This window comes from Microcaecilia unicolor, chromosome 2 (genome assembly GCF_901765095.1).
Source record: "Microcaecilia unicolor chromosome 2, aMicUni1.1, whole genome shotgun sequence".
Taxonomy (NCBI): domain Eukaryota; kingdom Metazoa; phylum Chordata; class Amphibia; order Gymnophiona; family Siphonopidae; genus Microcaecilia; species Microcaecilia unicolor.
In genome coordinates, this window is record NC_044032.1 from 490,887,663 (window position 1) to 490,910,234 (window position 22,572).

The 22,572-nt window shown below is 42.7% G+C and overlaps 1 protein-coding gene across 4 annotated transcripts in view; it reads left to right on the plus strand.

Annotated features, from left to right (window-relative positions):
* Positions 1–22,447, plus strand: part of ADD1 (adducin 1) — a 293,072-nt gene extending 270,625 nt beyond the window's left edge. For 2 of the 4 annotated variants that reach the window (XM_030191131.1, XM_030191128.1), the window contains 3 exons: positions 12,746–13,099; positions 14,977–15,072; positions 19,484–22,447. In XM_030191131.1, the coding sequence (XP_030046991.1) occupies positions 12,746–13,099; positions 14,977–15,072; positions 19,484–19,845 (812 nt within the window). In that variant the 3' untranslated portion in view covers positions 19,846–22,447. Of the gene's footprint in view, positions 1–3,036; positions 3,070–12,745; positions 13,100–14,976; positions 15,073–19,483 lie in introns of all 4 variants that reach the window. The other 2 variants (XM_030191129.1, XM_030191130.1) reach the window with 2 other exon arrangements.
* The last annotated feature ends 125 nt before the right edge of the window (positions 22,448–22,572 follow it).

Genomic DNA, 22,572 nt, shown 5'->3' on the forward strand with positions numbered 1-22,572 from the left:
CATATTCCTTTCAGCACTCTCTGGGGTGACCCCAGTCAACTCAGGGCTTCCGTCCCAGGTGCCATGCGCTATCAGGTGTGCAAAACATTTTATCTCTACAGGTTTTTATTTTAGTTTCTCCTATTTCCAGCGGCTCCGGTATAATTTCTCTTCTTGATACTGACTTTTCCCAATCTTTCTCTATCTGAAACCACTGCATACCTCAGAACCACATTGCCCACCTTCTGCTTTCATCACCTTTGTCTTCTTCCTTCTCAGCTTTCAAGTTTCAACATTTTCTTCCTTTTATTCAACCATCTCCATTCTTTGAGTGCATTTCATCTTTATCGCTGTTGTCATGTCTCTCCTACTCTTCTCTGTATTCTTGCTCCTTCTCCTGTTTCCTGCTGTGGATATCAATCCCAATTTTGGTCCTCCAAATCAGCTCTCACCCTACTCTTTCAGGTCACATAACAATGTCTCTAATTTTATTTCTATTCCTTTACTTTTCCCTTCTCTGCCCTTCTCATGTGTCCTGTGGAATGCCAGCTCTGTCTTCAACAATCTTGCCTACATCCATGACCTCTTTATCTCTTGTACTCTGCATCCGCTTGCACTAACTGAGACTTGGCTTTGACCTTAGCTTCTGCCCTGTGTCATGGAGGTTACCTTTTCTCCCATAAACCTTGCCTGGTTTGCCGTGGAAGTGGTGTTGGGCTGCTACTCCTCACCCTGTTATAGATTTCAATTTCTTCTTCCACCTCAGTCTCGCAGCTTTTCTTCCTTCACTCAATCTGTCAATTCATTCCTCTACCTCTCCTAGTGGCAGTCATTTATCGACCCCTTGGCCTGATAAGCCCCTTTCTTCTTTTCACTCTTTGACTCCTAGCTTTTCTTCTTCCCTCATTCTTGGGGATTTTAACATTCATCTTATGACCCCTCTGACTCTTATGCCTCTCAGTTTCTCGCGTTAACCTCTCTTTCAATATTCAGCTGTGCTCCATTACCCCTACTCACCAGAATGGCCACTGTCTTGACTTTGTCATTTTCTCCAACTGCTCACTCTCCAATTTCTGCACCTCAGTTCTTCCCCTCTCTGACCATCATGTGATAACTTTCACACAATCACCCTTCTTCCCCTGCCCAGTCCCGTTCATTCTCCACCAGTACATATAGGAATCTTCAGGCTATTGACCCTTACACTCTCTCCATCCTCATCTCTCTTCACGGCCATTGTATTATCCAAGACCGTCATAACATTAGAATAGCCATACTGGGTCAGACCAATGGTCCATTTAACCCAGTGTTCTGCTTTCAACAGTGGCCAATCCAGGTCACAAGTACTTGGCAGAAACCCAATTAGTAGTAATATTCCATGCTACCAATCCCGGGGCAAGCAGTGGCTTCCCCCATGTCCATCTCAATAACAGATTATGGACGTTTCCTCTAGGAATTTGTCCAAACCTTTTTAAAACCCAGATACACTCGCTGCCATTGCCACATCTTTCGGCAGCGAGTTCCAGAGCTTAACTGTTCTTTGAGTGAAAAAATATTTCCTCCTATTTGCTTTAAAAGTATTTCCATGTAATTTCATTGATACCCTCATGATCAAAAGCAAACGCCTGTGCTAGAGGCTCTTAGTGCCATACTAGCGCCGGCGTTTGCTAACCCCGCATGATCAGAGCCCTTGAGCATGTGAAACAATGCGCTCGAGGGCTCTTACCACAAGTAGCATGCAAATGCATGCTAAACGGGGCTTAATGCATTCATCCCCACTGATCAGGGACCAGCGTGCCAATGATTGGGTTGCTGGCTGCGACAAACCCTACGCCAGCTCCGAGCTGGCGTTAGGGTTTGCAGATTATTGGGGAGGAATGGTGAGCCCTGTCCAGCATGCATTTGCATACTGGCAGGCCCCCATTCTCCCCAACGACGCAAACAACCCCCCCCCCCCCCCCCCAGCGACAGGGGACTGGAAGTCCGGCAGACCTCCAGTCCCTCCCAAGGCCCCCACCCCCCCCAGGTTCAGGGAGGGCTGGAGATCCGGTGGGTCTCCAGCCCCCCCCAAACCCCCCGAAAATGGTCCCTGCTGGTCCAGTGACCGCCGCCCCCCCAACCCAACCCCCACCTTATATGGTGTATAGCCCCGCCTAGCGCATCCCAGGATGCACTGGACAGGGCTGGGCGCCGCCATTTTGCAGCATCGAAGGAAGAGGAGGGAGGCAGGCTGCGTCCCTTCTCCAACCAAGGTAGGGGGGTGGGCGTCGGATCGGATGGCAGAGTGGACCCTTGACAATGCTGGGGGTTGGATTGGGGGGGGGGGGCTGGCGGTCCAGTGGACCGCCAGCACCCCTGTCGCTGGGGGGGGGGGGCCGCGGCGGCGGCCACTTGACCACCAGGGACCATTTTCGGGGGGGGGGGGGGCTGGAGACCCACTGGATCTCCAGCCCTCCTTGAACCTGGGGGTGTGGGATCGTTGGGGGGACCAGAGGTCCGCTGGACCTCCAGCCCCCATTTTGCCTTGCTTGTGGCAGGGGTAGTCAGGGCCTGGTGGTCCCATAGACCTCCAGCCCCTGTGTTTGACAGGTTTGGGCTTTTGACAGCCCAGACCTGTCAAACAAGTGCGGGAGGATTGTGCTGAGCGCACGCTCAGGCACAATTCTCCCGCACTTCTACCCCATGATCAGAGATAATTGCGCTGCTTAAATTTGCATGCATTATCTCTGATCATCTGTGCGGTAAAGCCCCGCGCTGTTCCAGCGCTATTTTTAGAGCGCTGTTTGGAACAGCGCGGGACTTTGATCATCTGCTTGTGAGTGTCCCTCTGATCTTTGTGCTTTTTGAATGAGTGAAAAATTGATTCACGTCTACCCATTCTGTATCACTCAGCATTTTACAGACCTTAGTCGTATCAACCTCCTCCCCCCCAGCCGTCTCTTTTCCAAGCTGAAAAACCCTAACCTCTTTCCTCATATAGGAGGAGTTGCATCCCCTTTATTATTTCAGTTGCTGTTCTTTGAACCTTTTTTAATTCCGCTATATCTTTTTTTTTTTTAGATACAGCAGCCAAAATTGAACGCAGTATTCAAGGTGAGGTCGCACTATAGAGTGATACAGAGGCATTATAATATTCTTGGTCTTATTTTGCATCCTTTTCCTAATAATTCCGAGCATCCTGTTTTATTGACTTACAAGTGCATTCACTCTGTAGTTCCTCGGTACCACTCCACTCATTTCTCCCTACTCTCCTCCCTGGGAACTTCGTTCATTGGGTAAATCTCTCTGATCTATACCCTTCTCCTCCACTTCCAACTCCAGACTCCGTTCCTTTTATCTTGCTGCACCATATGCCTGGAAAAGACTTTCTGAGTCAGTATGTCAAGCTCTGTCCTGGCCATATTCAAATCTAGGCTAAAAGCCCACCTTTTTGAGGCTGCTTTTAAACTTCTGTTCGCTTGTTCAATACCCATGTCTGTCATTCCCACCATAAGTAATTCCCTAGTCCCTTATTTTTCCTGTTTGTCTGTCTTGATTAGATTGCAAGCTCTGAGCAGGGGCTGTCTCTTCATGGTTAAGTGTACAGCGCTGTGTATGTCCAGTAATGCTGTAGAAATAAGTAGTAGTAAGGTTCCATTTTGACCCCCATTTTACTTAAGCTTTAAGTCTCTTTTGGCCATGCTTATTCAAGGTTTAGGCATGAGTTGTCTCCTGTATGCTGATGAAATCTAGCTTTGATCTAGACCCTATGGATAACTGCATCGGCCTCTCATTCACTTTCAGGATTCAACTCAAAAATCTTCTTTGATCCATTGGTTCTTCCACAATGGACAGTATTTTAGCTAAGCTCCTCACCTCCTATATCTCCTCACACGCTCCCATGATGTGAAAAGAGCCTTTTTTTATGTTTTACAGGGTGCTTTCCTATATGGATATACCACACAGGCACTGCTTTCTTTGAGATAAAATATATTTAATAATGGATAATAATTTAGAAATAGTTCATTGTATACAGCTTCTACCAATACGGAGAGAGTAGTGGATGCTTGGAATGCCCTCCTGCGGGAGGTGGTGGAAATGAAAATGGTAACGGAATTCAAACATGCATGGGATAAGCATAAAGGAATCCTGTGCCGAAGGAATGGATCCTCAGGAGCTTAGTCAAGATCGGGAGGCGGGGCTGGTGGTTGGGAGGCGGGGATAGGGCTGGGCAGACTTATACGGTCTGTACCAGAGCCGGTGGTGGGAAGCGGGACTGGTGGTTGGGAGGCGGGGATAGTGCTGGACAGACTTTTACGGTCTGTGCCAGAGCCGGTGGTTGGGAGGCAGGGCTGATGGTGGGGAGGTGAGGATAGTGCTGGGCAGACTTATACGGTCTGTGCCAGAGCCGGTGGTTGGGAGGTGGGGCTGGTGGTTGGGAGGCGGGGATAGTGCGGGGCAGACTTATACGGTCTGTGCCCTGAAGAGCACAGGTACAAATCAAAGTAGGGTATACACAAAAAGCAGCAAATATGAGTTATCTTGTTGGGCAGACTGGATGGACCGTGCAGGTCTTTTTCTGCCGTCATCTACTATGTTACTATGTAACAGAGTGAATGACCACAACTCTGGGTGCTAAGTACTGTGTTTCCATAACAGCTAGCATAGCTCCCCAAAATAAACTGGAGATATTTCATCTATGTCTAGCTGTCACACTGTCCAGTGGCCTGTTTGATGTGCCAAAGCTTGACTTTTCTTCCCTTCTGTTTTGCTGTGCTCTTCTGTCTATCTTGTGGTTTGGAGCTCCTCAGTTTTCAATCAGAATCTTTCAGGCTGCTTATTGCAATCTCTCCTGTTGATATCCCTTAGCTTGTTGCTGCTTCCTCTTGCGATCTGAGGCGCCAGTTCAGAAAGCCTGATCACACGACTTCTACCACGAACTTTCTGCTAAAAGTTGGCCATAGGATGCAGTATTCAATGAGTTTGCGAATTACTGCCACATTAAAATCACAGTAGTAATCTGCTGCTCACAGCCAAATGTCACCCTTTCTGTCAGTGCTTGAGCTGCGATTGGCTCAGGCACAGAAAGGGTGACATTTTAAAGAATATGCACAGGCTCCTGATCTCATCCCTCTCCTGCTCAACTAACTGGCTCTCCCAACACCCACACCTGGATGGGACCAGCACCAGGCAGCCTCCTCCCACCCCCCCTCCTTACAAAGCTGTTGTCCTGGTGTCTAGTGGCACCCCTCTCCCCACACTGCCTGGCTAACCAGAATTTTATAAAAGTCTCTGGTGTCTAGTAGAAGGTAGGCAGAGCTTCTAGAAGGCTGATATTCTGATATAGGCTAACCAAGGAAATGGTTTTAATAAAAACCCACTCCTTGATAAGCTTCCTATAGGTGACATTGTTCTGCTCCTTCTATGGGGTTTATGGAACCCCTGCAGTTTGAGCATAAACTTTAGTTGAAATTTGTAGCCAAAGAATTAACCTGATTTCAGCCCCTCTTAATCTCATAGTTGCATTCCTTATCAGTGCACACTAACTGATCTTGTACACTATCTTGATGGGAGGCTTTGAATGATGGTCAATCAAATTAATTAAATATTAACATTTTAAACATCTGGGCAGTACAAAGTTCCATGAAAAATAGGATGCACAGTTGTAATGTTTGTCTAGGATAAGCAAGATAAGATAAATAGGATAGATGTAGTCTAGTAGACAGGGCAGTTGAACACTGGCTTATCTCGTTCTCAGCCCACTAATGCTGCTTATGATCTTAGACAGTCATTTCACCCTCAGTTGCCTCCTGTACAAACGCAGGGCCTGATTTATTAACCTGTATTAATATGCATTGATTCAGGTTATGTATTTTTGGGCTGATGCTCAAAACCTAACACCGGCGCTAGGGGACAACTAGCGCCCACAGTAGTAAGCGCACAGTGCTCAGGGGGCTCTAGCGCAGGAGACAATGGGGCTCATTTTCAAAGCACTTAGCCTTCCAAAGTTCCATAGGTTTCTATGGAACTTTGGAAGGCTAAGTGCTTTGAAAATATGCCTCAATATGTGCGCCAAAGATTAGTGCAAATAGCATGCAAATGTAGTCAAATGGATGTTAATGAGGTCATTTCCTATTCCCTCCCAGTTCTCAGAACAGTACACAAAATGAACCCGCCCTTACCACTGAAAACCGAACTCCAGCTTGGAGCATGCACTGGGGTGTTTGAAGAGAGGATTTCCCACAATTTTTTCTTTAAAATCTACCAGTTTTTATTTAATTTGAAAGCAGAAGGCAGCCTGTGCAAGCCTCTGTGTGCTGGAAGTGAGAGACGAATGTATGCGAGTGAAAGCACACAGTGGTGCCTGTTTTCTGCCCTTAAATATAGCTTTTCAGGTAAAAAAAAAATAATTGAAAAGCTTAAATTTAAAGGTGCAGAAGAATGGTGCCGATGTGTGCTTTGATTCTGGGTTTCCTGCGTACAAGAGCTGTGTATCGCAAAACTCTTGGCTCATGCACCAGGCATGTTCCTCCCCCTTGCTTTCAAACTGTGTGTATATCATTTGTGTCTTTTTACAGTTGAGTATTGGGGAGCTAGTTTTCTGTGCTGCTCCCATGGTATTGATCAGGCGCTGTTCCAGATAGCGCCGGAGTTCTGAGCATCAGCTCATTGGTTAGTAGTTGATTTAATTGACAATAATAGATCAGACCCTTGTGGGCCAATGCTCAAAACTAATGCCAGTGCTAAAAGAGTGTTAGTGCTGGGCTAAAATGTGCATTATTGTGTGCTGAATTGAATGTTCCATTGGTTTCAGTGGGTACTGAAACCAGTAGCACAGACCACATTTAAATGCGATCATTATATGCACTGAACCGGTGCTCAAAAGCAAATGTTTCCCAAGCACATTTAATGCAAAACGCTTTCTGCCAGGTCCAGGGCAATGTTGGTAGAGAGGAGAGGTGTGTAGTTGCACTCCTTCTCTCCTTCCAACCTACTGCACCCCCCCCCCCCCCCCCCCGCCCAAAAAAAAAAGCTGGTGACCTGACCTGAGCATTGACCTTCTTTCCCCCATATAAAATATATATGCCCTGGTGATCTAGTAGCCCCCAGCCCCATCCCTCCCATTACGGATTTAGTGAAGGGAAGTCTTGCCTCACCAATCTAATGCATTTTTTTGAGGGGGTAAGCAAACATGTGGACAATGGGGAGCCGGTTGATATTGTATATCTGGATTTTCAGAAGGCGTTTGACAAAGTGCCGCACGAAAGACTCCTGAAGAAATTGCAGAGTCATGGAATCGGAGGTAGGGTAGTATTATGGATTAAGAACTGGTTGAAAGATAGGAAGCAGAGAGTAGGATTGCGTGGCCAGTATTCTCAGTGGAGGAGGGTAGTTAGTGGGGTCCCGCAGGGGTCTGTGCTGGGTCCGTTGCTTTTTAATGTATTTATAAATGACCTAGAGATGGGAATAACTAGTGAGGTAATTAAATTCGCCGATGACACAAAATTATTCAGGGTCGTCAAGTCGCAGGAGGAATGTGAACGATTACAGGAGGACCTTGCGAGACTGGGAGATTGGGCGTGCAAGTGGCAGATGAAGTTCAATGTTGACAAGTGCAAAGTGATGCATGTGGGTAAGAGGAACCCGAATTATAGCTACGTCTTGCAAGGTTCCGCGTTAGGAGTTACGGATCAAGAAAGGGATCTGGGTGTCGTCGTCGATGATACGCTGAAACCTTCTGCTCAGTGTGCTGCTGCGGCTAGGAAAGCGAATAGAATGTTGGGTGTTATTAGGAAGGGTATGGAGTCCAGGTGTGCGGATGTTATAATGCCGTTGTATCGCTCCATGGTGCGACCGCACCTGGAGTATTGTGTTCAGTACTGGTCTCCGTATCTCAAAAAAGATATAGTAGAATTGGAAAAGGTACAGCGAAGGGCGACGAAAATGATAGTGGGGATGGGACGACTTTCCTATGAAGAGAGGCTGAGAAGGCTAGGGCTTTTTAGCTTGGAGAAGAGACGGCTGAGGGGAGATATGATAGAAGTGTATAAAATAATGAGTGGAATGGATCGGGTGGATGTGAAGCGACCTTTCATGCTATCCAAAAATACTAGGACTAGAGGGCATGAGTTGAAGCTACAGTGTGGTAAATTTAAAACGAATCGGAGAAAATGTTTCTTCACCCAACGTGTAATTAGACTCTGGAATTCGTTGCCGGAGAACGTGGTACGGGCGGTTAGCTTGACGGAGTTTAAAAAGGGGTTAGATAGATTCCTAAAGGACAAGTCCATAGACCGCTATTAAATGGACTTGGAAAAATTCCGCATTTTTAGGTATAACTTGTCTGGAATGTTTTTACGTTTGGGGAGCGTGCCAGGTGCCCTTGACCTGGATTGGCCACTGTCGGTGACAGGATGCTGGGCTAGATGGACCTTTGGTCTTTCCCAGTATGGCACTACTTATGTACTTATGTACTTATGTACATGTCCTGGTGGTCCTGCAGCCCCCTTACCTCAGCCAGGCCTGGTGGTCCAGCCAGGCCCTGACCATCCCCCTACATGTCACAGGTCATCCTGGTGGTCTAGCAGAGGCCTACCCTTACATCCCCAAAACCTTTGATTAGAAGCAAAATGGTCGCACCCCACCCTGCGCAGTGCATCCTGGGATGTACTGGGTGGGACCTAACTAACATATAAGGGCTTATATGGTAGTTAGGCCCCACCCAGTGCATCCTGGGATCTCAGGATGCATTGCATAGGGCAGGGTGTCACCATTGGCCCAGAAAAGCAGGAGAGAGTGAGCATCACTCCTGATTCCAACCAAAGGGGATGGGGGGGGGGGGGGGGGTCAGGTTCCCGCTAGACCATCAGGGCGACTTGTGACAGGGGAGGAGCGCAAGGGGAATTTTGGATTGGATTGTGGGTAAGGGGAGCCTTAGCATGTTTCCCCCCCCCCCCCCCCCCCCCCCCCCAAATCAAATGTCAGCTTTCCTGTCAGTGCATAAGCCAGTCACCACTCAGGCACTTTTGGGAAAGTTAGCGCAGAGTACTGTGCAGTAAATTACTGGCGAAATATTAAGACAGCATTATTTACATGCTCATTACTCTGAGCATCAGCCAAGTGACTTGCCCAAGATGATAAAGAGCAAGTTAAGAATGTTAATAAAGTGTTGTGGAAAACATGATTGGATCTTGCTAGATCTTTTGATGAGAGAACCATGAGCAGTGAGTGAAGTTCAAATTAAGGAACATTACGTGTAGGGATAACATTTGAGAATGGATAAGATAGCAACTGAAGTAGCAGCAACAGCAGGCTCTAATTAACGGCACACATTTTGATTTGAATAAAGTAACAAATAGGATCCTCTAGGACAGCTTTCCAGAAATGCCCTGGCATACCAGAATGAATTAGGTTTTCAGGATACCCTCAATAAATATGTATATCAATAATTTTGCAGACCCTACATTTTACATATATTCAACTAACTTTTATTATGAAAAACTTTTCTAAACCTTTTCCACAATATTGAATAATATAAATATCGAGATCATTTATACACTCCTCAATCACATTCATACATAACCATATAAAAAAAACTTCACTTATCTAATAAGTCCATTGTGAAAATATATCTTGATTTCTACAACAAAGTATATCAGTACATCTGTGTTTTCAGTGGCGCTTGTTTTCCTGAGAGTCGTTAAAGATTTAAATGGCTCGACACAACCCCTGACTTAGAAATCAAGATATATTTTCATAATGGGACTTAACGAGGTAAGTGAAGTTTTATATGGTAATGTATGAATGTGATTGAGGAATGTATAAATGATCTTGATATTTATACAATATTGTGGAAAAGTTTTTAAAAATGTTTTGACAAGTTAGTTGAATATATATAAAATGCAGAGTCTAATCAATTGAAGTGTTTGAAACCCAGTTTTGTTAAGTGTATGGGAATCAATAAATATGTATAAGATAAATTACCATATATTGAAGACCCTGTCTGTGGAACTTTATCTTGTGCATACTGAAAACATGACGCAAGCTGTGGGAAGTTCTGCTCAAGGTGTTTGTCTATAGGCAAACTAGTGATGTTTTTCTCAGTGTTCTTGGGAAAGGAATAAATAGTATTACTATCACTTCAGAAATTATTGATCTTTTAAAATATGGATGTGTTAAGCAAATGAATGCCAAATTGAAATTTATTAGGTAAGGCAAGGGCAGATTATTCTGGTCCTTAACTAGACCTGTTTGTCACTTTTTTTCAGGGTATCCTCTTCAAATGTATTTCCATGGTTAATCTGCAAATTTGGGTTATTGTAAAAATCAGACCTGTTTGCAGTTCTTGAGGAATAAAGTTGCATACACCTGGTTTATGTTAATTTTTTTGTTGCACAAAACTTGGAAAATGCAGTACACTTTGGACAGGGTAACACTTGGTTGATACCAAACCATTCATGACTGCACAAAGACTAGCAGCAACCAAGGATGTAGTCTCATGTGTTGGTATCAATTAAACAGGTTGTGAAAGCAAGGAACAAAGATGCCATTTTTCCATTGTATTAGGGATTCAATCAAATCAGAATAAGTTTGTAGACACCAAGCTCTAATTTAGATACAGACAACTGCCCAGGGCACCAACATTTTGAAAGATCAAATAACCAGGCTAAAGAGAAGCCTGCTGCTGCTTGCTTTAGGGCCATGTTCATGTGTTGCTTCAAAGGCATTAGCCCCAGTGGCGTAGCCAGTATGTGGCCACGGGGGCCTTGGCCTCCGTAGATTTGCCCCTGGACCCCCCTGCCGACGACCCTCTTGACCCCCGCCTTCGCCTACCTTTGCTAGCGGACGACCCCAACCCCCGCTAGCCAAGCCGAGGTCCTCTTCTTCCCAATCCCGCGCAAAGTTTCGTTCTAGTCTGACGTCCTGCACGTTGTACGTGCAGGACGTCAGACTCACAGAAACAGAACAAAGCCATCTTGCAAGGCTTCATTCTGTTTCTGTGAGTTGTCAGACTAGAACGAAGCCTTGCGCGGGATTGGGAAAAATAGGACCGCGGGGGGGGGGGGGGGGTCGGCGGCGCTGGGGGGGGGGCTAAAATGTGCCCCCCTCAGGCTCTGGACCCCCCTTCTGCCGAAGTCTGGCTACGTCCCTGATTAGCCCCATGGTTACCTTCCACTCCTCTTCTGATTCTCCAGTCTGTGCAGTCTGCAGTTCGCCCCCTCAGGGCTGCTGAGGGGGGGGGGGGGCAAAATTCCCCAAGCCCAGCCTCCAAGGGGGGGATGGGCCCGACGCCAGCAAGCTTCTTCCTGCCTGCTTTCTGGTCTGTCCTCTCCTGCTCCTGTGTACCTCCCCCAGGACCTCAATATCGCATTAATGCAATCATCTAGGTCCCAGCACACAGGAGCACTGGAGCAGGAGAGGACAGAGCGAGGGAGCAGGCAGCACAGCAGTGACTCAGAGACAGAAAGGTGCGGGGTTGCGTGGAGGCGACTGCCTGGGAGAAAGGCGCACAGTGGTCCAGTCCTGCCTGGCTGTGTGTCTCAACAGCCCTGTGCCCCCTATCAAATCTGTTGCCTGTGGGCACCAAAATCTTAAATCCATCCCTGAGAGAGACACTCTCAAAGTATTTGTAAATGTTAGAAAAGTATAGTTAATAGCCATTAAGCTGTTAAAGGGCTTGGGTATGCCTAAAGGTTCTGTTGGGCTTTTCTTTCTGTATTTGTAAGATGTATGTTAATTTATAATTCAGTAAAGAGTACTGAGATTTTAAAAAAGAAAAAGGACATTTGAGAGGTATTCCAGTTACTCTATTATACAAATATATAAATGGATTCTCCAGGGATATTGCAGAAAACTAAAGAGGTGCAGTTATCCTTGGAGGAAGACATTATGGGTTTGGGGGGGGGGGGGTTACTTGCAGTGGTGGTGATATACAATATTTTTGCTACTTTAGACAGTTAATGGCTTCAGAATAATAATGGGCAGTTTCCTTTTTGTTAAGGGGGGGATATCAAAATATGATGATGCAGTTAAACTCTAGAAAAATGCTGATCTTGATGACGAAGAAGGATTTTGTTTTCAGTGCTGAAGATTGTGGGGAGTTTTTCTGCTGTCGCCTAGAGTTAAGTGGTGTGGTAGCCATGTTAGTCTACTTTCAAAGGTAAATAAATAGAAATAAAACAAAACAGAGAAAATAAGATGATACCTTTTTGTATTGGACTAACTTAATACATTTTTTGATTAGCTTTTGAAGTTAACCCCCTTCTTCAGGTCCTAGAAATCATGTAGAAGATAGGATATAGTGAATCTATGGTGGTTGTCTAATAAGTGCAATACAGTTAAGCTGAGTTAGATGAAGGTAAAATGACTTTATTTAGGTAACATACTCAGATTGATTTGTCATAGTTGTTCCCAAGCCCAAATTGGTCAAAGTAGACATTCCAGTGTGTTCAGTGGGGAAAATGGAAGGTGAAAATTTCACGTTTTCAGAGCTACAAAACTTTGAGAAAGCTGCAGGAGAGTGAATTCTTGCTGTGCCTGCGACTACTTAGACTATACCACTTTGTTTAGATGAGATGTCTCCCTATGCTTTATGCTGTATAAACATATAAATACTCTGGGAAACGTTGATCTGTTTTGGAAATGGATTTTCTAAGTTGCACATCCGGCTTTCTTTTTTATTACTGTCTAATCTCTGCCAAATTATGCTGTTTATACAAAGAAACAGTGTAACTTTAGTATGGTGTAACTGCATGCATTTCCCTTTTCCACATTGCTACACCTTTCCTAGGTAAGTTTCAAAACTATGGAGAGACTGATTTGAGACAGACTGTGGCTGGAGAGATTGACATTTTAATTGAGGTTCACAGCCTTGAGCTGCAACATGCCTCAGGTAATGCTGAAAGCAAGCAGGATTTAAAGGATGAATCAAATTCATTCTCAAGTCAACAAAAAGAAGCAGACATGAAGATTCAGCAAAAACTTGCTATGGAATCTGACCCCTTGAAGAACACCAAAATTGTGGCTGAGTTAGTTCCTGGTTCAGTCACACATGGAGAAGTACCAATGTCCCCCCATGAGGAATTTCACACTGCTGTCATCCAAGCACTTAGCTCCAACCTTGACCTGTTTACAGAAACCTCAGGTACTAATGAATGCTGGAACATTGGCTGTCAATCAATGATTACACCTCTTACCTAAACTGCAGGTCTGGAGACCCCACTGTCTCAGCCTTCTCTGCAGTCTTCTAGATTTGATTCAGCTTACCAATGCTGGGGAGGAGACATAAATGATTTTCTTTGGGGATTCCTTCCTCTAAGAAAGGGACTCATGCAATTTAATTAATGTGGATGAAGGGAAGTGATGATTTTGTTTTGGGTTGGGTTTATTTTTAATGCTTTCTTTGATTATTAAACAATGCATTTTCTCATCAAATTGCCTTAAATACAACAGATCATGAACAGAAACATGCTTACCTGGAATGATTGCATATTAACACAATGATAACCTAATGCCTTTTCTATGCTGTACTGAGAATAATTTGTATAACATTAATAAATTGTAATCAAGCACTGGAGTATATTCAAAGCAAGTGAAAATTGTTTCCCTCACTTTATGGCGCTGTTTTTGACAGAGAATGTAGTGGTATCCCCCTAGATCAGGGGTTCTCAACCCAGTCTTTGGAACATACTAGCCAGTCTGGTTTTCAGGATACCCAAAATGAATATGCATGAGATAAATTTGCATGCAGTGCCTCCATTATATGCAAATATATCTCATGCATATTCATTTTGGGTATCCTGAAAACCTGATTTGGCTGGGTGTGCCCTTAGGGACTGGGTTGAGAACCCCTGCCTTAATAATAGTCTGATCCTTGAGTCTCAAGGATGCTTCCTGCACAGCACAGAATGGAATCTGTTGTTGCCTCTTAGCTTGAGAGATTTACATAGTATTGGCTCAAACTTAAATGGCAAGCAATTGACTTAATTCAAATGCAGTTGAGCAGTGCTAAGCTTAATCCTGCATCACAGAAAAGTTAGACAGCTGGTGTCTGGTGTATCACTTTCCTGCCTGATACGTCATAGAGCCAGAAGTACCATCCCACAATACTGTATTGAAAGCTGTGAGATCTGCCAAGAAACTGCACCTTTTTTGCAGTTCCTCTGCTGATTTAGTTGGGGGAAAAGAGTGGCGATTTATTTTGACAAACCAGCGTGGCTCTGTAATTTTTTTTTTTTTAATAAATGTGTGTATCATAAGCAAAAATAGTATGACCACCAAAGGTCTGCTCTACAGGTCTAAATAATACATATTCTTTGAAGATATGGGAAAAATTCCAACCCTTCAACTTCACAGTTTACTGTGTATCTTCCACCCGCTCATGTGTTCCATATTGGTTTGTGAGCCTCAGGAAGATGATCACAAATCATAGGCTCCGTTCAAGAGACCAGAAGAGGTTAGAGAGCTGCGCAAAGAAAACAATTATTTTTCTGTTTCACGCTATTCCAAAAAAATTGAGTTGGAAATCATGATATTTTTTTTTTTTGCTATGTTGAAATGCACAGTTATTTGAAATTGTAGTGTAGAAAATGGTTAAAAAAGCTTATATAAAATAAAACATAAAGAGAGTTGGAAGGGCATCTCAGGGTAACAGTAATGTCCCATGTGAGAGCATGATACGGGCATGTAGTTTTTGAATGTCAAAGGAGAACGGGTAGAAACTGTGACCTGATTGCACCATTAGGGCAAATGCAAAAAGGCGTTTTGATGCACAGTGGCTGCCTCCAGGAGAGGATACTTGTGCTCAAGAAATTAGCAGGTCTCACCAGATAAGTGCTGAGGGCATTCTTTTCTCACATGCACCAGTGACCAGTGTCTTAGCAGCTCTTTGCAGGTATATTGAAATATATATTTCCTTGCTTTGAATGGAAACAGATGAAGAGAGGAACAATTGAATCACTTAATATCTGTATGGCACTTAAGGCCTCTGAACCATTCTCTTTACTGTCTGTGCATCTGTAGACCATCCAGAAGAATCCAGAAAAGAGAAAGAAGAGGGTCCTCCTAACCACAATTTAACTCGCACTCCACCCAGCACTCCAATTAAACAAGAAGAAGGTATGAGAGACTTAGAAAAAAACAAAAGCTCTTCTCTAATGCAAAAAGGGTACATGTGGCTTTAACAATAAACCCAATAGGGGAGGGGTTGGTAAACGTTAGAAAAACGTATCAAACTCTTAAACTGTTAAGAACAATAAAGAAGTGTGCATTATCAACAAAGCCTGTATGATCCCACTATCTAAATTTTGCTGGCTTTTAGCAGCTTTGACTTGTGTGGGCCTTTGGGTGTCTGATCAAGCTGCTCTTCTAAGCATGACCACTGATGCTGTCCCACATTGGCCTGCCCACACTGGTGGGAATTTGGAGCTACACGCCACTGCACACTTCTTCAGTGTTGTCGTTATTAGATTAACATGTTTGGAGATCTCTTCTCTCCACTTTTGGCTTTCTTAGTCTTACATAGTGATAGATAGAGGTCTGTAGTGCTGACTTGTAAAGTTACATTAGTCAATTCCCCTACAGTACTGACCTGTTCTGCTCAACAGTCTGGTGTGCAGTCAATGTAATTGATTTTCGTTTTGTGTACTCCTTATCCTGTTTATGGTGACAGATCACTTGTCTTTTACAAAGTCTTTCATTCACTCCATCTCATTTCTTCTCTCAAGAATGGTGTCACCCATTCTGTTTGTTTAACTCAATGGCTGTGATGAATGCATAGATTTTTTCTACTTGTGCTTTTTTCTTCTTGTGGCTGCATTACAAACAGGAGATGGATATGCTAAAGAGTACCTGTTACCATAGTAAGTATCATCCCATTCTCTGACCTGTTTCTGCTTTTTTTTTTCTTCCAGTATCTTCTGTGTGCTTTGCTTCATTCTCTTGCATCTTTCTGTTTTATTCCCTTTGGTTCTTGTTTTCAAAATAATTGCCTTCAGTTGGTGGTAAAACAGATTCTCATAGTTGCCTTCCTGGAATTGTTCAGTTCTGGAACTGATATTTTGAGAGAAGCTTTGAGTAGCATAATTGGTGCTGATCTTGAGCAGCTGATATGTTTCTGTAGAAACTGACACCCTTTTAGTCCTCTTGCTTGGAAGGTCTAGAGTTTTTAGTCTCCATTCCAAATGATGTTGTACCAAAAGTGCATTGTCAATTCTGCCTTGCAGTTTCAAAGGATTAAATCTTTCATTTTTCTTTGACTCCCTATTTCAATATAAACAATTGAGGAGAACTTTGAATACTGTTCAATCATCACTCAATTACTTTTGTAGTTGGTCATTTTGCCCTATACAGGTAGTACAGAAGAGAGAGTCCCTTTAAGCCTGAACAAATATTCTGGTGGGGAGCTAGTTTACAAAATGTAGAATGGAATTTCAGCCTTTCCTTTCTACTGAGGTTAGTAACTTAAAATCAAGCAGCTTATATTATAGGTCTTGCCCTTATAGGTGGGATTCAGAGGTACTTAGTTATTTACTTCTAATTTATGGAGATTTTGCCTCATGAGTGTTTGTAACTGATTAGGAGGCTATTCCAAATATCATCTTCAGTATTTATACTCTTGTACACTTAGCACATTCCACTGTCTAAAAAATACAATTCAGAGTGCATTAAAGTAGGAATTTGACTGATCATACAACATACCCTCTGCTTTTAATGTGTTAAGAACAATCATAGAGATATTAAAAAGTATTAAGAAAAAAACAAAAAACCTTGATTACATAACTCTTCGCATCCTTTACCATAGCAAATCCAAATTAACTGTTCCAATATCATGCTCTTCTATCATCTGAGGCACACATAGCCAATGTGTTTTTGAGAAATACTACGAGTATGCATGAGAGAGTTACATACAAGAGACCTCTACTGTGTGCAGATTTATCTCATACATATTCATTGTGGGCATCCTTAAAATCCAACAGACTGAGTGTGCCTCCAGGAGATGAATGAGAAGCAGTGCCATAATGCAGTGCTTTTATCCCTTTCCTGGAAGCACACTCAGCCAGTTGAGTTTTCAGGATATCTGCAATGAATATGCATTCCACTGTGTAAAGCTGATGTAAGCTTAACCTAAATGACTTATGACTCATGACTCTTACAAAGGGATCATCAGAAGCAAACACCGGCACTAAAGGCTATTAGCACCGGTGTTTGCTACCGCCCCATGATCAGAGTCCCTGAGCGCATGAAACAACGCGCTCGAGGGCTGTGAATGCAACTAGCATGCAAATGCATGCAAAACAGGGCTAAACATATTCATCCCCAATGATCAGCGACCAGCGCGCCAAAGATTGGGTCGCTGGCTGTGGCAAACTCTACACCAGGCTGGCGTTAGGGTTTGCAGACCCCCCCCCCCGCGACGGGGCTGGAGGTCCCCCCCCCCCCCCGACCCCCCCCTACACAGTTCAGGGAGGGCTGGAGATCCGGTGGGTCTCCAGCCCCTCCCCCCAAACCCCCAGCATTGGCAAGGGTCCCTGGTGGTCCAGTGTCAATCCCCCACCCCCCTCACCTCCCTACCTTGGGTTGGAGGAGGGAGGTAGCCTGCCTCCCTCCTCTTACTTCAACACTGCAAAATTTTGCGGCGTCTAAGTAAGAGGAGGGAGGCAGGCAGGCTACCTTCCTCCTCCAACCCAAGGTAGAGAGGTGAGGGGGGTGGGGGATTGACACTGGACCACCAGGGACCCTTTCCAATGCTGGGGGGTTGGGGAGGGCTGGAGACCCACCAGACCTCCCTGAACTGTGTCGGGGGGAGGGGGTTGGTCATCCACTGGGCCACCAGGGACTTTGGACTTTTTTGAAATGCTATGGGGAGTTAGGGGTGGCTGTAAACCCACCGGATCTACAGCCCTCCCTGATCCTGGGGGGGGGGGGCAGACCAGAGGTCCACCGGACCTCCAGTCCCTGTTTTGCCTTGCTCGGGGCAGGACCTCCAACCCCTGTGTTTGACAGGTTTGGGCTTTTGACAGCCCAGACCTGTCAAACAAGTGCAGGAGGATTGCGTGCTTAAATTTGCATGCAGTTATCTCTGATCATAGGTCTAATAAAACACCCCACGCTGTTCCAGTGCTACTTTTAGAGCTCTGGAACAGCGCGGGGCTTTTGATCATCTGGCAGTTATTGCTGTAGAAAGAAGTATTGAGTCAAAGGCTATGAAGACTCATACACTCCTCTTTGGATTTCTTATTCTTAATTACTCTATGAATATTTCTGTAACTTTCTTTCATATTGAAAGTGTAAAATGTGTTGTATAGATCAGTGAAATACACTCCTCCTTCACTGCATTTGACTTGTATTTTTAGATGACAGAACATGAAAAATATACAAGGGTGTGAAGACTTTTCTAAGGCACCATAGGATAGATATTTTGCAGATGATGCTAGTCTTATTATTTGGTCTTTATATAAAATAATCTTCATTCTGTTCCGTGTCATGGCCAAGTCTTGCTCTGCTCTTTGTCCCAGAGTAATATTTCAGGAAGTCTGCAACTTCTCTAACAGCTAAAATTAATTCAAGGTACAGTATGTGAAGAAAGACATTCAAGCCTGATTAACTTTTCTCACTTTTCATTTTGAAGAAATTAAAAACCTAGAATGTGCTGTGGGTTTGAATAGGGGAGCTTCTGTAACCTAGATATATATATACTAATAGGTTAATCAGACTTGTACTGTACCTCATAACAAATAACAGCTTTTTTATCTCTATCTGTAGCATAACACATTTAAGGCTTTATTGAGATGCCCATAATTCTAATAACTTTGCAGTTGGTGAAAATGAGGGTTGTTTGGAACATGGAGTTTAATATTACCTGACTTTTTATTAAATATTCCTTGGAACTTAGTGTCCTAAAATATACTACTTTAAAATATCAAAGTCATCTAAAATTTAACACTAAGATGCAGTGTTAACAAGACACACTGCTGAGTGTTATGTTCACAGCCCTGTTAGCAAATGGTGATTTCATATTAATTCCATCAGACCTGTATGTCATGAATGTTTCACTGCTTATCAGCCATTGATAGAATCGTGTAGATGCTGCTGAGTTTAATTTTCAAAAAGCAAGTCAGCATTAAAATTCAAATATATCTGCAGTTTTTCAGTGCAGATTAAAAATGAAAGACCTTAAACATTTCAGGTCCTGTTTCAAATTAATTTTTCTTCTCCTGTGTCTGTTGCAAAATTTTTGCAAATAAAGTCCTTTGTTATGTATGAAACTTGCTTTTGTAATAATTATTTTAAAATGGATCTACTTACAGCTTAAGTAGATGATTAAATTTTAGTGTTTATATGGCAAAAATTTTAAGCGAACATATATTTCTGAAGCTATGGAATATTCAATTGGTTTAGTTTTCTACCACTCTCAGCCTGAAATAGAAGTGGAATAGAAATACTAAAATAAATGCTATTGAAAATAGTAAACTATTTCTGAATGAGCTGAAACTTTTAATTTACCACTTCCTGTTAATCCATATAATAGAATCGCAACAGGACCAAACTTACAAAGATGACAGTGATGCTGCAACTTTCAAGCAGACCCTCCCAGACCTTACCCCTGATGAGCCTTCAGAAGCACTTGGCTTCCCTGCTTTGGAAAGAGAAGATGAGGAAGGCACTAGGTGCAATGAAGACCTGCCTAAGAATGAGGTAGAGACACCTGCCACTGACAGTCAAGAGCCTCCATCTCAGCCTGCTGACCAAGCAGCACTCCCAGCAGCTGAGGAGGGACCTGCAGCAGACGCAGGCAGTGACGAATCTCCAGGCAAGTCTCCTTCCAAAAAGAAAAAAAAGTTTCGCACGCCTTCCTTCCTGAAGAAGAGCAAAAAGAAGAGCGACTCCTAAGGCCAGATGCACTGCGGGAACACTGTCATATTTTTAAATCTAAAATTCATTAACCACTAGAATGTACCAGATTGTATTGAGTGTTTTGTCTTATGTAAAGGAATGCAAACTAATAATTAAACATCTAGTTATAGCTTGATTGATAAAGATTGCAGCCAGAAAATAACATTAAGGGTGCTAATCCTGTGAGCTGAGCAATTAATAGATTTGACCCCCAATTTAACATCACTTTACATTTATTCTATGCTAAAGATACTGCGCAGCTGTTTAAAATATAAGGCTCAATACTGCTTTTACTTAATGCACAAAGTATTTTGTAAACAAGTTAGGCCATGTTTGCAATGCTAACCAGCTCTGAAATTTGCAGTTTCCAGATGTTCCACTCTTCAAACACAAATAATGTCATTCTTGTAGTCTTATTTATCCTGGAGAAAACTGGAGTTTTCATAGGTTGTGATTCCTTGTAAAGGACCAACAAATAGATGATGTAATAACACCTGAGCTTTCAAAACCACGCAACTCCCTTCTTCATATGTCATGTGAACTTCTTTTTGTTTGGTCACAAATATATTCTTTCAAAATAGTGATTTTTGCATAATTTAAGGAGGCCTGCAGTTTCCAGTCAGGTTAACTCATACCATATCATTCCATTTGAAAAGAAAAAGCTTTCATTGAAAAATAGTCTTCCTCTTATTTACAAGTATATTTGGCTATAGCAAGTTTTAAAATCAACTGTGTTACGGAAGGCCATTAATCTAAAGGTCTTTTAAATGGCTACTTACATACCAGATGCAAACTGAAATTTTTAGATTTAGAATATCTTCTCATGCAGTTCATCAAATTGTATTGGCAGAGCTATACAATGGGGCCAAAGCCTAGACTGTGAACTGAAGAGTGGTACTTTATTTTAAAAACTCCTAATACTTCTAACTTCAGCAGTTTTTACATTTAAAACAGTTCATTGAGTGCAGCAGAATGAGTCAGTATTTCATCATGTGAGGTATTTCTTTTCATAAAGAGGTGTCCAAAAATTTCCACCTTGCTTTGTAATCATAAACTGGAGTAAAGAGTATACAGCCTTTTACTACTAAGATTCTTAACATCTACGCCTAAACAAACAAGAGATTCTCACTTCCCTTACATTCAGGTACTAAAGGTCCTTTATATGGCCACTGGAAGTAATTTTGTATTTTCCTCACTTTTCCTAGCCTTGGAAACCCACAGGCATTAGCCATTTATTCTAGGGGGTGATTTCTTCCCCCCCCCCCCCCCCCCTTGCTGGTGTTACTTATAGCATACCCTTAAGATTATGAATTGCACCAGATTCCTTAATGAATTTAGAATACCAAACTAGTTATCAGTGTATACTTCAAAAATGTGGTCTATTTCTGAGGCTTGGAAGAGTGTCAATGAGACAGTTTCCCCCCTTTTTAATGGAATTTTTTGCTGAGGTTTCTGTGTGGTGCTAGTATTGTCAAGAACTTGAAGAGTCCTTGCTTGCAATTATCCAGTTCATAAAGTATGGTGGAAACCACCAAAAGCACATTTTATTAGTGGCCCTGTAGTTTTTTCTAAATGAAATTTCAAGAAACCTTAGCTGATGCAAAATGACCTTGCCTTAACAAATCATGCACACTTCCAAGGTTCATAAACTTTACGGAGATGCTTGGTTTGAGCAGCAAAACGCATTCAAATAACATAAATGTGTTTTTAAAAGATTGGTACACTTGCAAGAGAATGTAACTGGAAATGGAATTCCTGCCGGATATAGCATCTAACTTTGGCTACATGTTTTTCATTGGATGCCTTACAGTTTCTCTAGTACAAACATGTTGCACAGTGAACTGCTCCAGTGAAGGAATGAAGCAATGCTATAAATTAAAGCCTATATTAGGCTTTAGGCATCCTGATTCCCTATACTAATTAGTGGTAATAGTTCTATAAATAAATATTTTTTCCTGGAAATGGTCATGATTGTGGGGGGGGGGGGAGGAGGAGGTAGAAGTATAGTGGTTTGGTAATTGCTAGGGATGCATATTCATTAGTGTGCATTGTTTGTTAGCAGCCTTAAATTGTGTGGGTTAAGACACTGTGTGTTAACCTATAGATTAGTGTGCGTTAAAATTGTTTATTAAAACAAATGTGTGAAAGAACCAAAAATTGAGGGAAAAGCACAAAAGAACGTCCCTAGTAATTGCAAAGAGAGGTAGGATGAAATTAGAGACACCTACATAAGACAGACACCTAAACAAGGACTGCATGGCACGAATTTGAGCTTGTATCCTAACCTTGTATGTCCAATGTACACTAGAGAGCATACTTATGTTATGTTGCTAAGTTGTGTGTCTCATTGCCAGTCATGTAATTATAAGCCATTACTGTGTTTCAGTTAAAGGTAGAACCCTTTTGTTTTTTATTATCTTTCATGTAATGTTTTGTTTTTTTATTTCTAATTTGTAGTTCTTTCAGATCTTTATATTACAGTATGAAATATAGTTGTGTATGGTTACATCTTTTTTTTGGGAAGGGGCAGAATTCTTGTATTTCTTTACTCATTGTAACATCAAGGTTCACTCAAAATAAATTTCTCTTTAAACTGTGACTGGTCTAAATACGAAAAGATGTGATCATCACTCAGATGTAACTTAATTTCATGATAAATTTATAATATGCCTTTTCAATTCTAGCAGATTACAATTGTATTTATTTGGTAATCTAGTAACATAA